Below are 15494 nucleotides of genomic sequence, written 5' to 3'. Positions count from 1 at the left end.
ACATTTGAGTGGAGAAGTGTAGTTACTATGGAAAATAATTTTTCCTAAAACCACAAAGTTGAGTTTAAAGGAGCTATTTGTAAGTTTTGCTGTGCTACATAGCCAACGTTAGCATTAACAGCTGTTTACTTACCAGTCTTGCCAAGAGCTTCAGCCATTGTTGCGTTTACAAGAGGTTATAATACGTCCTCTGAGCAGCTATACTTCTTCAGGGCAGGCTGGATGCTACAGTGACTCGGTATCGGAAAATGACGAGACGGGCCAACCAGGCTTGGGCTAGCTGGTTAGCATGCTAACTTAAGTACAAGAAAAGGAGTGGTAGAAATAGGTCTTGCAACGTTTTTTATTGACTGGTAATAGCTGTTAGTGCCAACATTAGCTATGTAGCGATAACAACTTTTTTAAATAGCTCCTTTAATGTCATTTTCATTTACTGTCCTCACCTTGAGTTTGTCATATTTAGCTGTGCTTCTCTATAAATAGCATTCAGTAGTTTTTTTCACTTGAGCCCTGTTCAGTCGATCTCTTTGGCTCTAAAACCTGAAAGTGTCAATAATGATGACCCATTTAACTTGATAAAAAAAATTGCTTTGTAATGTAGATGGAGACAGCTTCTTGGTCCTACTGTACACTTTCCTCCCTTCCTTCCATACAATCAGATATTCGTACAGAAATAGATCAAATCCACCTGTAACTCTGTAAATCCAGGCTTTATGTTAGGCCAACAAGCACGTCTTAATTACATAATCATCATGTTGTGCTGAGCCCTTCTCTGAGCTTCAGGGATGAAAAGAAGTCCAATTACCTTGAACTCTAAAAATATGGGATCAGTAGCAGAGCAGGGGATTAAATCAATATTATGGTCCAATTTAAGGCAATGCCCCAGTAACAAAGCAGAGTAATGGAAAAATCAAAGCACTCGATGTTTGGACTCTGCAACATTACTCATCTGGCCTCCTGAATGAAGTCTTATCTCGTCATGACAACAGCATAGAGAGAGAGAGAGAGAATAATTGCCATGGCAACAGGTCACCTTGGGGTGGAGTAGCTTATCTTCACCCAAACTTGCTTCAGGTGAGCGTTGAATGAAAATTTTTAAGTGGCGTCATGACAACCACGTCAGAAAACTTGTCGGAGGTTCAAAAGTTTGACGGCGGATTTGAAGCAAAAGAAGAACATGGTTGCCGCTTGGCGCTGTCTGTTTTCTGCAGCGTATTTGTGTCAGTCACCAGCTGACATGTGACCCAAGCACCAGAAGGATATTCCTCCAGGATGCTGCAGCAGATGACTGACCTCCATATGACAAGATCAGAGAAGGAGGCTTTGATCAACGACCAGATCGTCATCTTCCTCTTATGTTCTGCCTTCTTCATTCCTTCCTATCCCTTCTCTTTCTCTCTCTGTGTTTCCACCGTAAAGTTAATCACTTTGGGGAAATATGCTTATTTGCTTTCTTGTCAAGAGTCACATGGACAGTTTAAACAGACAACATATAACACGTTAATCAATGAGCTTTAGAGGTGCTGGTGAGTGGATATTCTTACCTTTGGACTGAGCCAGGCTAGCCTTTTCTCCTTTTCCTGTCTTTATGCTAAGCTAAGCTAACTGGCTATAACTGTATATTTACTACACATTAGCATTTCCCCAATACCTGTTCCATGGATGCACAGAAAGGCTTTCCAAAGAATACACACACATGCATGTTCATCCAAAAAGGCTCTTTAATTGGTCTAAGTGATTAATTACAGGGTGAGGGAGCCGGGTAATATAGATACTAGAATAGCTTTCAATTACCTCATTTAAATTTGATCATTAAACAGTTAGAGGGGATGGGAAATAAAAGAGGGGTGATGAGGGAAATATAAAAGACTGGAAAAGAGAGTGATGAAAATCTTAATATAGGCCAACTGATAGAGTTAATACAGTAATAACAAATATTTCAGTAAATCAGCAACAGCTTTACAAAAAAGAAAGAAAAAAAACGCAGAATGTGCCAGAAGTGTAATTAGAAAATTTTAAGAGTGACTATAAACTTCTATCATATGTAGAATACATGAATATGACACTAACCAGCCTCAAATAACACATTTTCTCTATATCGATATAGTACTTAGAATACAGAATCTATTTATTGTGAGGCCCTGTGTGATGTTGTGCTGTAGCCTCGAGCTGAGACCCAGTGAGGTCAACAAGAGTCCAAGGTTTAAGACACCTAGTGCTGGTCAATGCTGTCCCGATACTTTCATCATTTTTGCAGATTGTGTTCATATGGACTGCTTTCACAAAGTCTCTGCTTCCTCTAACTCGTTGCTAAATGAAGACGTGAAGGGTTTAGCTCCAAAACATGAAAAATACTTCATGAAGTTACCTGAAATTCATTAACAGACGTCTCAAAACAATTATTTCATTCTAGAAAACTGCTGCTCTTCTGTGTCTGGAGTCAAAATGTTTTAATATTGAATGTTTTAGTTTGGAATTAAACTCCTCACAAGTACAGTGGGGTCCAGAAGTGGTCTCAGACCTTTTGGATCCCACTGTACGTGACAGCTGTCTTCACCAATCTTGCTACAGTGGCTGCTTTGTTTTTGGTGGCTGTATATTTAAAGAGACTATCCCTTATTCTTCCACTACTTCTCCCCCTGCTGTAAACAGTTCATCTACTCCACAACACCCAAGACTGAATCCCAACCACCCACGATAAAATATACACAACACACACACAGCATGAAAACTCTGGTTATAGTTTAACCATGCGCCAACACCGTGGGACTGTCGTAAATCTTAGTGCACATTAAAGCACAGAAAAATACACAAGCGTTGTCGTAAGAAAGCAGCGAGTAAAACCTGCCAACTCAATCTCCAGCTTTCGACAGCTTTCTTGAGGATAAATTGATAACAGTGCAGTTTTCTTATCTTACTTTAGCGTACATCAAATCGGTCCTAAACTTCTGTAGACCCAAACTTCTATTAATTACCACACAAAGTCACATAGAAAATTAACACTTACTTCAAGTCATAATTTTCCCCCCGTTTCATTAATCTAACCACTACACCCTCTCCACAGTGGTCTTGTTCTCGGGAACTCCCAAGTGTCCATGTTATGAGGTCCTTTTGGCTTCACCATCAGACCTCAGACTCCAGACTGGACACCCGTCGCCAGGGACGAAGAACGCAGGGGCTCCCTGCAGGCTGGCCCCCTGCTCCATGACATATCTGAGCCTCTGATCCAGTCTGGGACCCCTGATAGACCCCGTAAGCCCCATACACACTGTCCTGGTACAGCAGTGCCCGCTGGCCCCCACAGCGCCCGCCACCACAGGCCAGCAGCTGGCAAACTGGGCTGGGGCTCGGGTGGCTGCTGGAGGTCTGGCTGTGGTGCTGCAGGTCCAGGGGGCCGTGGTAGAGGGGTAGTCCTGGATATGAGTTTAGGTAGTGGGCGTACTGTCTGCTGAGCAAGCTGGTGGCTCTCCGCACCATCCCCCGCCCAAACCCAGTCCCATGTCGCACTGCTTCTCCGTATGTGGGGAGGTGGGTGGAGTGGGAGTAGCGCAGCCTCTGGCCCTTACGCCCATTGGGCCTCCTCTGGTCCTCCCTTATGTGGAGGTAGGCCTGGTTCCGTGGGAGGCACAGGTTGTTTCGAAGGTGGGCGGGGTTGTAGGCCTTGGCAGGTGTGGTCGGTGTGAGAATGCATGGGAACAGGTCTGGCAAGGTGGAAGGTGATTGGCTAGACAGGGATGACTGGGATTCGTCGAGCTGGCGTGTCTGCTCGATACCCCAGGTCGCTTTAAGGAAAGAGGGGCGGCGGTGCCGGCGTCTCCCTCTCAGCACAAGGTCCTCTGGCGGCCAGGAGCTGTAGTTCTCTACCAGAGGACCCATGCCCTCCCCTGAGTAGATGCTGTCAACACTGGGCGTGGAGATGTGGTTTTCTTGGAGGTGGTTGGCTTTCAGCTCACTCAGACAGACGGGACTTTTGTTGCTCTTCTCCTGGTCCCTGTGTTTCCTCCTCTCCACATCCCCTTCCTCACACTGGAAACTCTTGGACCTCCTTTTCCGTCGGGAGAAGCCGGCTTGGACGTGTGGGTTCTGAGGCGAGGACACCGGGTGAGAGGTGTAGATGTCAGGCAGTTGGAGATCAGCGTAGGGGATGAAGGGCGAGTGAGGATGGTTGTCTACGTAGAGTCTCCCTGTGGTCTGGTAATGGTGTGGGTGCTGATGAGGGAGTGGCTCACCCACAGCCAGGTGGGGGCTGCTGAGGCTGGACACGGGGAGCGGACGGTCATACAAACATGAAGACGAGCGAGTCGGGAGCGTGTAGCGGAGCGGCGTGGGCCTCGCCACACCCCTCTGCTGTTTCAGAGACGTAACAGCAGTCAGAGGTGGCGTCAGCGAGCGCTGGGGGAGGGAGGAGTGATTCTCCATAACATAAGCAAATCCTCCAGGCGCGGCCTCTGTGGCGACTTGTGGAACACGAATAGGCAAGCTGCCGCCATGACGACTCAACTGCTCTATGGTTTTAGTGGCGTTGTCAAGGGAGCTCTCAACATTGGCAGTGGAGACCAGGTCCTTGGCAGTGCGAAGCATCTTCAGCATGTTTGCTTGGGCGTAGTTGGAGGTGAGGTCAGGTTTGGCCAAACCAGATGAACGCCCAGGATCCTCCATTCCATTGAAACAACTGTAAATACCCTGAGAGATGGAGGAGATGCACAAAGAATGAAAATGAATGAATGAATCAGCTAATTATTTGTAATTAAATCAATAGTTAGTCACAAACTTTTAACCTTGAATCAACCTGGTCGTCCTAAGGGAATGAGATTTTCAACCAATTTGTGCATCTCAAAGTGACGATCCACCTCCTAACTAATAAAAAACGCCACTGGCAGTAAAATAAAAAATAAAAAAAAATCTGATTTCATTAATATCTCATTTTGTCACTGAGGCAAGACTTAGTCACAAATTCATTATGCATTCTCCCAGGACTCAAAGAAAAACAGTTTAAGCTGAGAGGATTGCCCCAATAAATGCACACGGACACACATGCCTAAAGTCCCCTGCAGAACAAACCGTCTCTAACTGCATGGACAAACACAGCCAAATCCCATGACTGCTTTCTGCTTACAGTTGGCTGAGAGATCCTGAAAAAGCCAAATTTAATTTGGCCCTTGGGGCCGCCCCATACGGATTAATGATCAGATTGCCGTTTAGCCGTTAATCTGATAAAGCCCAGATCCAGGCACAATGGTGTAATTACACAGTAGAGGAGCATAGAGGCTGGTGTCCACAGACATTCCCCTGGCTGTAACTTCCGCCAGGGCTTTTTGCCTCAATAGCCACATTCCCCAACAACACAGCATCGACAAACTGGGTACTGATTTAAGCTAACTGCTAATGAATGCTAAGCAATCAAAGTTAAATGCTGAGTAAACCAAAATTAGTGCTGCTTTTCTTTCTTCTTATCTCTCCTCTGCTAAGAACACAGTGTCATTTTAGCTAATTTTATAATAAGGATACCATGTAATTATATGCAAATACACATCCATTTAAACAAATTTTTCATCACATAAAAGCCTCCTCATGTAAAACAGCATATTACAGCCACTTCAACTCAAAACAATCAGCCAATCTTTCAGTCACTCAACCAAGTTGTCACTCAGCTAATCCAATTACAGCCAGCCAATAAGTCACCACACAAATAATCAATGTAAAAAAAATCAGTGAATCTAATTTTCAACACCACTTCCATGAACTTAGCAATCAGCAAACCAACAAAGGATTCATAAATAACAAGCAACCCCCCTCTCCGAACAAATAAAGACTCATCAATCAATGGACTAATTTGAAAATCTCACCCTACTAATGGCCAACAGGAAGTCAAGTTTGTGAGACTTGTGCAGGGAGTGTCGTAGCTTCCAGTAGAGTAGGTGTTCCCAGGCGAAAACCAGCAGGCTGAGGCCCATGGCCACCAGCAGCATATAGAAGACGCCTGCCATGTTGTCGATGTCCAGCTTGCTGCTCATCACTTCGTTCTTCTCGTTCTGACAGATGCCCGACAACCACACGGTCTCCAAGCGCTGGGTGTCTCCTGTAGATGGGGGAGTATGAGATTACTTGACAGGGCAAAAGAAGAAATGGAGGTGTGACAGTTTACAATATCCTGAAGACAGCCGCTCCTGCAAAACGATCTCTATTGTTTTGGATGTGTTGTAGAGTGCAATCACGAGCAGCAGTCTGTTGTTTCTTTTTCTGCACTCCACCACAATAGACTCGAAATCAAACTCTGACTGAAAGGTTAAAGTGCTGACTATGAAATTAAGTAAAATCCTGATATTTGATGCCAAAGTGTTTGCAGCAGCTGATGTCTATGATCCACAGGCATCAGCAGACACTTGGTATTTTCAGGGGTAATCCTCTGCCAGGCCTGGACTGCAGCCACCTTCACTTATTGCTTCTTTCAGGGACTTTCTCCATTTATACTGTGTTAATGTCATGCGGGAGTTGATTTCCGGTTTACAACTAGCACTGAATAATATGGGAGTGGCTGGAAAATCAAAATAAAGTGGATACTTCCATGATGTTTGGCGACTAAAAGCTAATGTACTGGATATAGTGCTATGTTGACTGTGCACAGAAGCTTCACTGGATATTTAGATCACATGCTTCATACATGATTTATTTATGTTTGTCACGTTTGAGTTATTTTCATTTTCAATTTGCATATAAAACATCCTCTTCATTTGGAAGTCAGAACTCACTGATTGATTCAAGTGATCCAAAAGTTTGCAAAGATACCCAATATATCATATTGACATTTAGTCTAAAAAATGATGCCAACATTTCCATGTGGTCGGATGCTGCAGCATCAAACAACATAGGGTCTTGGGTTGTCTTTATTATTCTATTTCAGCAGCAGGCAGCAGACATGCATACATCAATTCTGCCTTCTTTGTTCTTTGGTGGAGTAAATGCATTTCACCATGCTGACAAAGCACCTTTTAAATGAGAGGAATTTACAGTGCTTAAACACATCTCCATTAGCTATCATTACCACATAAGCCACTCCTCCAGGCCTCCGGAACAGGTGGCCACCTCTTGTGCTGCACTCTCCCCAGCGGCCTCAGAGGAGCACGGCCCATTTTATCACTCAGTTACCGTATGTCGACCATAAACTCGCTATTTATTATATCATCATGGAAAGCTCAGAGTGGGAGCGAGCGTGTGTGTGTGGGGTGGTCTTAAGCTCTCAGAGGAGGGAGGATATTAACTCCACACCGGTGGCCGTCATGGCGAGTGTGTTTGTGGGTATGTGTAGGTAGGATGTGTGTCTGTGTGTGCGTGTGTGTGTGTGTGTGTGTGTGATGGAGATAATCATATCCCTAACACTCCCTGCTGTTCTGCAGGATATTAACTCTTCCCTGTAAGCCCACTTCCCTGCTGATACAGCACACACTGAACTGGATTGATGCCAGTTCCGTGGTGCACAAACAGTGTGCCAGTGAGAAAGAAAGTAATACAAACAGATAAAACAGAGAAAAAGTGTCAGAGCGCATGCGCAGGTATCGGTTGTGTATTATAACATGTAAGGTTTGGATTGGTGCCCACCGTCTCCGAGGAACTGCAGCAGCGCCAGGTCAATAAGCCTTTTCCAGCGGGAGTCCTTCTGCAGAGCGATGCCGTATCCTGTGGTAGCGAACACTTTCCCGCTGCCAATGGTCACCAGCTTGCAGCCCTCATCTTTCCCAGCCATGTAGTTCAAAACAGCAGCGTCGTAGATGAAGGCATCCAGCTTCCTGCAAGCAAATAAGTCACCTATGTCTGAGAGAAGGTTTGGCTCCTCCAGAGTTTAATATGTTCCCACATACATACACTGTGTTTACATTTTAATGACTCCTATAGCATCAATGGGTTTGTAGCCCATTAGAACCAAATAGTAAAGACTTCACATTTCTGCTCATCCCTTTCAAAAGCATAATATACGGGCTTTTAGATTTTTCCTAACTTGCAGACTGCCGTTGCTTCAATCAATTTCAAAGACAATCTGTTTACAGAGACTTGACATTTACTTGAGATTGGTAATCCATCATCAGAAGATTTTGAAAAAGTTTGGTAATGTTTACCACGTTCACCTCCTTAGTTTAAAATTTTAACATGCTAACATTTGCTATTTAGTCCTAAACACAAAGTGCAGCTGAGGCTGTTGGGAATGTCATTAGTATTTGGATCTAATTTTGATCTGCTTGTCGCACTTTGTCCGTACCAAAGTTAGCCCCAGTTCATCTTGCAGATTTAGAAATATTTCATTGGCTAAGTGAAAAGTGAAAACTTTGACTTGTTGGTGTCGTTGGATGAAAATTTAGGGATAGCAAAGTCACTGTGATTCATCCTTTGATATCTGAACCAAATTTCATGGTAATCTGTCCAAGAAGTATTGAGACATTTCCCTGAAAAACAAAAATTTTCAACCCCATGGTGGCACTAGAGGGAACGTCAGGGCATCACCAAGGTCAGTAGTGTCATTTTCTGGTGACCATGAATGTCTTAAACAACTTTTATTTCTATCAATCCACCGACATTGCCATCCCAAGAGCCATGCGGCTAGCATGGCTAAAAATAAAGGAAGTTAACTGTCAATCCACACTGGAGGTAGGAAATCAGTCTAACAAATACAGGTTACAAACAGTTTGTAGGTATTGGGTTCAAATCGTGCAGAATCACTGGTGTAGTTCCTCAAGCGTTTTGAACTTGTACTCTGTGAAAATGGGATGTTTGACAGTACTTTTCTATACAAATTAAGCTGCACTACAAATGATTTCTTCATCTAAAAATACACCCATCACATCGGCCTAATTCTCAAACAACACAAAGCGCGTCAAATCTCTGCTGTATCACCCAAATTATAATCATTATTACTGTGGCGTCTTAGGGAGGATCAGTTACATATAACCTCCTGTTTAAGCATGTTATATAGTTCAAATATTTTAAAAAACTGTACCCGGTTTTGAGGCTTTCTAGGGCTTCCTCCACCCCCTTCTGGTTGTATTTCGTCATGTGTGTGTGCATGTCAGGATAGTTGCTGCGGATGTTCCTCTCTGTGCTCCCGTTCGGGACCGTCCCGAAGCGAAAAGGAGGGTAATGCTCGTGTGGTTTCTGGAACTGTGGGGAGATAAAGGAGGGTGAGAGGAAAGGGAAGGGGGGAGAAGATATGAGTGATGAGGGAGACAAGAGTGTAGAGGGAAGTAAGAGAACAGAAGATTTAGTAAGGAGAAGGGGAGAGAGAGAGAAAAGGGAGTAAGGAGAAAAAGGAAGAAGAGGAGAGAGACTGAAGGGAGTGAGAGCAGAATAGGGGAGAGGGGAGAGCAGGGGATGAAACAAAGAAAAAGGTGAGACAGAAGAAGTAGAAGAAATGGTGATGAGGTGATGAGGAGAGAGGGGGGAAAAGATGACAGATGAGAGGGATGAGGGAGAAGAAGAGAAAGAAAGGCAAAAGAAATAGGGAAGAGATGGTAGAGATTGAGATTGTAAAAAGTAGAGAAAAGAGCAAAGGAAAGAAAAAATATAAGTGGGTTGAAAAGGAGGAAGAGGAGAGTGTAGGGAGAATTGTGGAAAACAAAAATGGAGGAGGAATGAGAGGCAAGTAGAGAAAAGGAGGGCAGCAAGAAAGAGGAGACAAGAGAGGGAAGGAGGTAAGTGTAGAACAAAAGAAAGAGGACAGAAGACGAGAAAGGAAAGGAAATGGAAAGGAAACAAAAGAGGAGAGAAAAAATACAAAAGAGGAGAGAAAAGCAAAGGAAATGAAATAGGGAATAGGGGAAAGGAGAAAAGAGGAGATGAAAAAGAGGAAAGGAAACAGAAAGAATAAGGAGAGAGGAAATGAAAAGAGGAAAAGAAAAGAGGGGGAATGGAAAGAAAAGGAAAATAGATTGGAGAGGAAAGTAACAGGAACGTAAAATGACAAAGAGACAAAAAAAAACAGACCAGAAGTTGTGAAAAGAGGAGAAAATGGGGAAGAAGGGAGTAAAGCGGACGAGGTACTCCTCAGTTAAATGAAATCCATTTTAGACTCATTCCATTTTCTTTTTTTTCCAGAACTGATCTAATGAGCAGCCAAACTCAATACTGCATGAATGGACTGGATGCCACTCACTCACCTCAATCTGATTCAATCTGATATCAGTCAACACACATCTGTTTGAATGATTTCACTGCCCACAGATGATCCTAATCCGCTTCAATCTGCACTCGATCGAAGTTCACATTTCACAGGACGAAGCAGAAATACGTCCGTTAGAGCTCAATTAGACTGTAAACAGGAAAGACCTATTCATCTTGGTTACGGCATTGACCTTTTGAGCTGAGCGCAAATGAATGGGCCAATCAAAATGTGAGCGTGTGAGTGGGTGTGTGTGTGTATGCGTTAATATAATCACTCTTCAGCTGCAGCAGTGATGCTTTCACTTTTTTTGTTCGAACAAAAGCCCACGTCACAGAGACAGAGAGAAGGAGAGAGGGAGACAGAGAGAGAGAGGGAGAGAGATTATAAATTAAAGGATAAATTCACATTTTTCAAGTCTAGTTCTCACATGCACTGAAAGAATTATTAGTGGCTGTAAATGTTCCTCTTATACATTCTGTCCACATATAAATTCCCTCTGTAACTGATTTCAATCTAAGTCAAATGAATTGCGTGTCTTCCAAAGTTACAGTCTTTTATTGACCAATTCTGCTTTGTGTTACCGTCTCACTGCCACAGCTCAACAAGACAATACAGAATCATTTCATTTATCTTACCGAGACTGCTGAAGCCTCAAATTAGCTTCAAGTTGATACAGCTGTGGCTCCACTACTAGTTGTTTCCCCTGTGTTTTTTCCTCTTTCCCTGTGTTTCCTGTGTGCCTGTGTCTGTGCACCGGTGTGGGCACGGCTCCCCTCTCCTGGCTCCCTTCCCCTGCACACCTGAAGCCCCTCCACTAATCTGCTCATCAACTGCAGTATATCTACTCCGGCTGTCCAACCGTTTCTCGCCAGATCGTTACCGTGACTGCAGTGGTAGTGAACGTCTCAGGCCAACACTTGTTGTCCAATCTGCTTTTCTTTGTGTTCAGCATCACTACTCACCTGCCAGTTCCTCAGCCTGCTTCTTCGCCTGATTGCCTGCTGTTTCCAGTCCTCCAGTCGGTCACTACCAGCCAGGCTTCCCCCTTTTCCTTCCCTGCTCCCTCACTTCCTTTCTCCAGCTCCCACTGGATTCCCAGCCATTCCAAATCCCATAAAAAAAAAATTCCTAATCAATCCTCATCTTGTATGACTTCTGCATCAGGGTCCTGTTTGTGTACATATTACAACTGAACTTTAAAATCGACTGTTGTCCCCCATTACTTACTGTACACTTTAGAAAAGGGATCTCTTTGTGGCCAGTAATTGTCAGGAGGAACAATACAGCAAGCAATAACTCTTTCAATGCATATATGGGCGTGTCAGTGTTGTTTAAAGATAGACTTGAAAGAACTGCTGTCAGCAATTCCCATGAAAAGGCCAAAACCAACAATGTATTTCTCCTACTATTGTAAAGTCATACCTGTGTAACTTACTCCTCTGTGTCAATCTGAGTTGGTCCAAATGACATTCAGTCTAATCAGGTTTATCATGCTCCTGTTGTATTGCCATGGGTCTTCAGTCTGTGTGTCAGTCTATCTAATCATCAACTAGCAGCTCCGATTACGTGATGCATGATAATTAACGCGAGATGGAGAGTGTGAGCTGTGAGGTGATAACACTTTTACTTTACAGGTCTGTAAGTTCAGACTCATTTCATAGTAATTTCCAACAATTTTCCTGTGAATAATTTTCATTTTGTACTAATTATAGGAGAAATAGAGTTGTCAATTTGTACTTGTACCAATTAATTAATGCCTTTTAATTGCTGGAGTTTATTTATGTGGGGAATACACAATAATTACTGACATTTACAGAATCAATGTAAATGTGCCAACGTAAGTTGTACCTCCAAACTAAAAGCGAGAGTGAACTAGAGATTCAGTGTGGAGCAATTTAAAGGGACCATCTCTGTCAAGGATTTCATAAATTCCCTATAATAGTACCACATGACAACTTTTCTCTCAACGTTCCTTCCAGACTTCCTTGGGAATTAGTTGGAATTTACAGCGCGGTGTGACGGCCTCTAGGGTTGCCTTGTCCTTCGTTGCTGCTTCTGTGTTGTTTCCCTTAAGGTCCTGGTAGGGGGAGTTGGCATTCATGCAACTGAGTGCACCTGGCCAGTTCCTCCAGAATGCATTTAAGTTCCCATCCCCATTGTCTCTCTCTCACTCCTTCACTGGATCTCCCCCTTGCACCACATTGTTTATACCAACACTACTGACCTACTGACTCTGATCCTCGTCAATTGAATTGTGCAGGTGCAGTGACTGTGACAATCTTCAGAGTGTGTTTTAGATAATTTCATGTGTTTGCAAAAACTAGTTCAGAGTAAAGAGGACTTGAAGCAGAGGATCATTAGCAGAGCGAGTCAGGCAGGGTCCTGTGTTCTAGTCCAGCATAGATGTTAAATAGGGTGGTGAATGTCCAATAAGGGCTTTAGGGATGAAAAGGTACAGGCCTTTATTACGACTCTGCACCAGAGAGGACCAACCAAGTTTTTGCAGTGGCGAATGGGATATGGATCTCCGGTAATGAATCTGAGGGCAGACTGATAAACTAGTAGGGGTTTGAGAGTGAAAGCTTCAGCATGTATGTAGATAATGTCACCATGCTGCTGTCAGTGATGGTGTTCTCAGTGTATTTGGGTTGAACATATTTTGAATCAGGTCAAATTATCCTCAGGTCACTTACAATATTAATGCTCCACAGGTTCAGGTAGGTTTTCCCCTGATATTTTTATGATGAAGATTTCTGTTTTAGGACTGAATGCCACTGGGAGCAGTAGAAGAAGTATTGAGAGAAACACATGTTTGGTTATGGTCTTCTTCATGGCATTTATTGACGATAAGAAAAAGACAGAATACCACCAGCCTTATCCTTTAAACCTGCGAGATGTGAACCTGGTCAGCCTACGACCCTAAACCCTTCCTAATCCTCAGTCGTGTAGGATTGCAGAATTAAGGGGCAGCTGAGGTTGTGCTGTGTGGTAATTTATATCAGTCTTTTATGCTGTGGGACATAATGCATCTGCATAAAGTTAATATAGTCAGTTAATACAACCATAGATCACTGAGGTGGCTCTGCTGATCCCTGCCTGGGAGTTGTTTTCGCTATCTGTGAAGAATGAAATGCTTTCTTGTAAAGCTCCTCTGAGGCCCTGTTTCCAGGTTGAGTGTGTTGTGTGTGTGTGTGTGTGTTTGTGTGTTTGTGTGTGTGTGTGTGTGTGTATGTGTGTGTGTCTGTCTCTTTGTGTGCACACACATTTAAGTGTTAGAGGAATTTGTGGGCGTTGTTTTCCTCTGTGACTTGACTGTTTTTTTTTGTTTTTTTAAATCTTTTGACATTTTGCGGTCTTGTTTTAGCAGCGTGAGCGAGACAAGAGCTGGAGACGGCACAGGGGGAATATTGATGGACAGACCGAAACACTGACAGCACAAGTCAAGACTCAGACACCATCTGTATTGACAGAAGGCAGTAATTGATTAGTCATTCATGCCACTGAGCTCCCCACTGATAGGAAAAGGACAAAGACGTTCATAACAAAGTCCTTTTACTTGACTTCATCTTGAAGGCTTTTTGCAAGTCTTTTGTCTCTCTTCTGTTCATGGTTTGTGAGTCAATGCAGTTGAATTGAGAAAGGAGGAGATGATGTAGCATGAGCTGGATTCAAACACAAAGACGTGGTTTCCTCCATATCTCATGGCTCCACAAAAACAGCCTGCTCTCTGTGCGTCTGAGTGGACTTTAAATAGCCGTCCTGCCTCATAATCACTCTGAGGTTATTATTCCCAGTAAAACTCTTGTCTGTTCAGTCTCTTACCTTCTTGTCGGAGAGGCCCGACACTGTGTCGATATACTGCTCCTGGATCATGAAGGCAGCCAGGTTGGCAGTGTAGGAAGCCAGGAAGATGACAGCGAAGAAGGCCCAGACCAGAACCATGATCTTACTGGTTGTTCCTTTGGGGTTTTCAATGGGGACAGAGTTGTTGAAGACGATGCCCCACAAGAGCCACACTGACTTCCCAATGGTGAACGTTGGACCACCAGGAGCTGAGGAAACAGAGGGAGGAGAGAGTAAGACAGAGTGGCAATAAGTCAATATAGCAAGGTCCTGCAATCAACACGGAAACATCCCAAGCCTAGAGAGAGAAAAGAAAGAGCTCTGTTTAGCACTTTCTATAAAAGACGGGTTTGTGTCACGTCCAAAAAGATAGTAGTGTGGCGGGGTATGTCTTAAGATGCACTCAAGAAACAAAGGAACTGAGGTTTTAAAGTTTTCTCTGTGGTGGTATGTAGTCATACAGATAGTTTTGGTTGTATATGGGATCTCCCTCCAAGATTTCTACCTCTACCCCAAATAATGGAGGTGAGTGGGATTTAATATGTGGTGCTCACAGCTTTCAACAAAAGAAAATTAGAGCTTTGAGATAACTTATGTTGTGAATTGGCGCTATACAAATAAAAACTGACTTGACTTGACGTTTCAAATAATATATAATTTCAAGTTAGTGAGAAATCCAGTACAGCCATAACACACTTAAAGTGGCGCTACCAAGGTGAAAGCGCCTCCACAGGTATGACAGTGTACAGTACAGTAGACATAACTTTGGTTGAGGTTGTGGTACGGTCACTGTTATAGTTAAAACTTACATTGACTTTAAGTAGGAAATGGAAAGCAAACACCCAGTCCTCTTCCTTCTGCAGAATGCTTTGCAGCTCTATTACATCGTTACACTGTTTCCTCCTTTTCTCATAATTCCTGCAGCTGCTGTAGGGGCTTTGTCATTTGAACAAAAACACATGTCATTATTGGGCATTTGCTCAAGTGGGACTATTTTAGGGACTATTTTTTTTCAGTGGAAAGTATTATATTGTAGAAAGAAGCAGCAATCTCAGAGACAGACATTTTGACAAGAAAATATGAATTAAAACCAAAATTATCCGCATGGCCCCTTACCATCAGAGAGAGGTAAGTAAGAAACTACAGCAACACTTGTAATATAAAGAACAACTTTACTGTAAGAACAACACATTTCCGCTTGTGGTTTTGATCAGGCTCTGACAATTAAGTTGTCCTTTATACTTCAAGTGTTGCTTCTTCAGACTTTTTCCCTTCTCCATGCACCTCACAAGAAGGTGAAACTGTGTGAAACTGATTACATTGTTTTAAAGTCACATTTTTGTTTACACATTCTCTCATCAAACGAAATATGTCTACTGTTCACCGTATAAGTATTCATGAGCTATCTCATGCCCTTCTGCAAACTTCCAAACAACAGGAACAATTTCACAGCCTCGGCCCGTTTTCCATCGCTCTCTGCCACCGTTGCTCATGTGCAGCAACG

At 43.3% G+C, this 15494-nt stretch overlaps 1 protein-coding gene across 2 annotated transcripts in view; it reads right to left on the bottom strand.

Moving 5' to 3' along the window:
- Nucleotides 1-1699: 1699 nt before the first annotated feature.
- LOC130161864 (glutamate receptor ionotropic, NMDA 2C-like) overlaps nucleotides 1700-15494 on the bottom strand; it is a 52860-nt gene continuing 39065 nt past the window's right edge. For both annotated transcript variants that reach the window (XM_056365190.1, XM_056365191.1), the window contains exons 13-17: nucleotides 13970-14199; nucleotides 8987-9147; nucleotides 7597-7784; nucleotides 5847-6079; nucleotides 1700-4683 (exon numbers count right to left, since the gene is read on the bottom strand). In XM_056365190.1, coding sequence (XP_056221165.1) covers nucleotides 3124-4683; nucleotides 5847-6079; nucleotides 7597-7784; nucleotides 8987-9147; nucleotides 13970-14199 — 2372 coding nt within the window. In that variant the 3' untranslated portion in view covers nucleotides 1700-3123. The remainder of the gene's footprint in view (nucleotides 4684-5846; nucleotides 6080-7596; nucleotides 7785-8986; nucleotides 9148-13969; nucleotides 14200-15494) is intronic.

This window comes from Seriola aureovittata, chromosome 21 (assembly GCF_021018895.1).
Source record: "Seriola aureovittata isolate HTS-2021-v1 ecotype China chromosome 21, ASM2101889v1, whole genome shotgun sequence".
Taxonomy (NCBI): Eukaryota; Metazoa; Chordata; class Actinopteri; order Carangiformes; family Carangidae; genus Seriola; species Seriola aureovittata.
The sequence above is the reverse complement of the archived record's forward strand: the minus strand, read 5'-3'. Positions and strand labels throughout refer to the sequence as shown.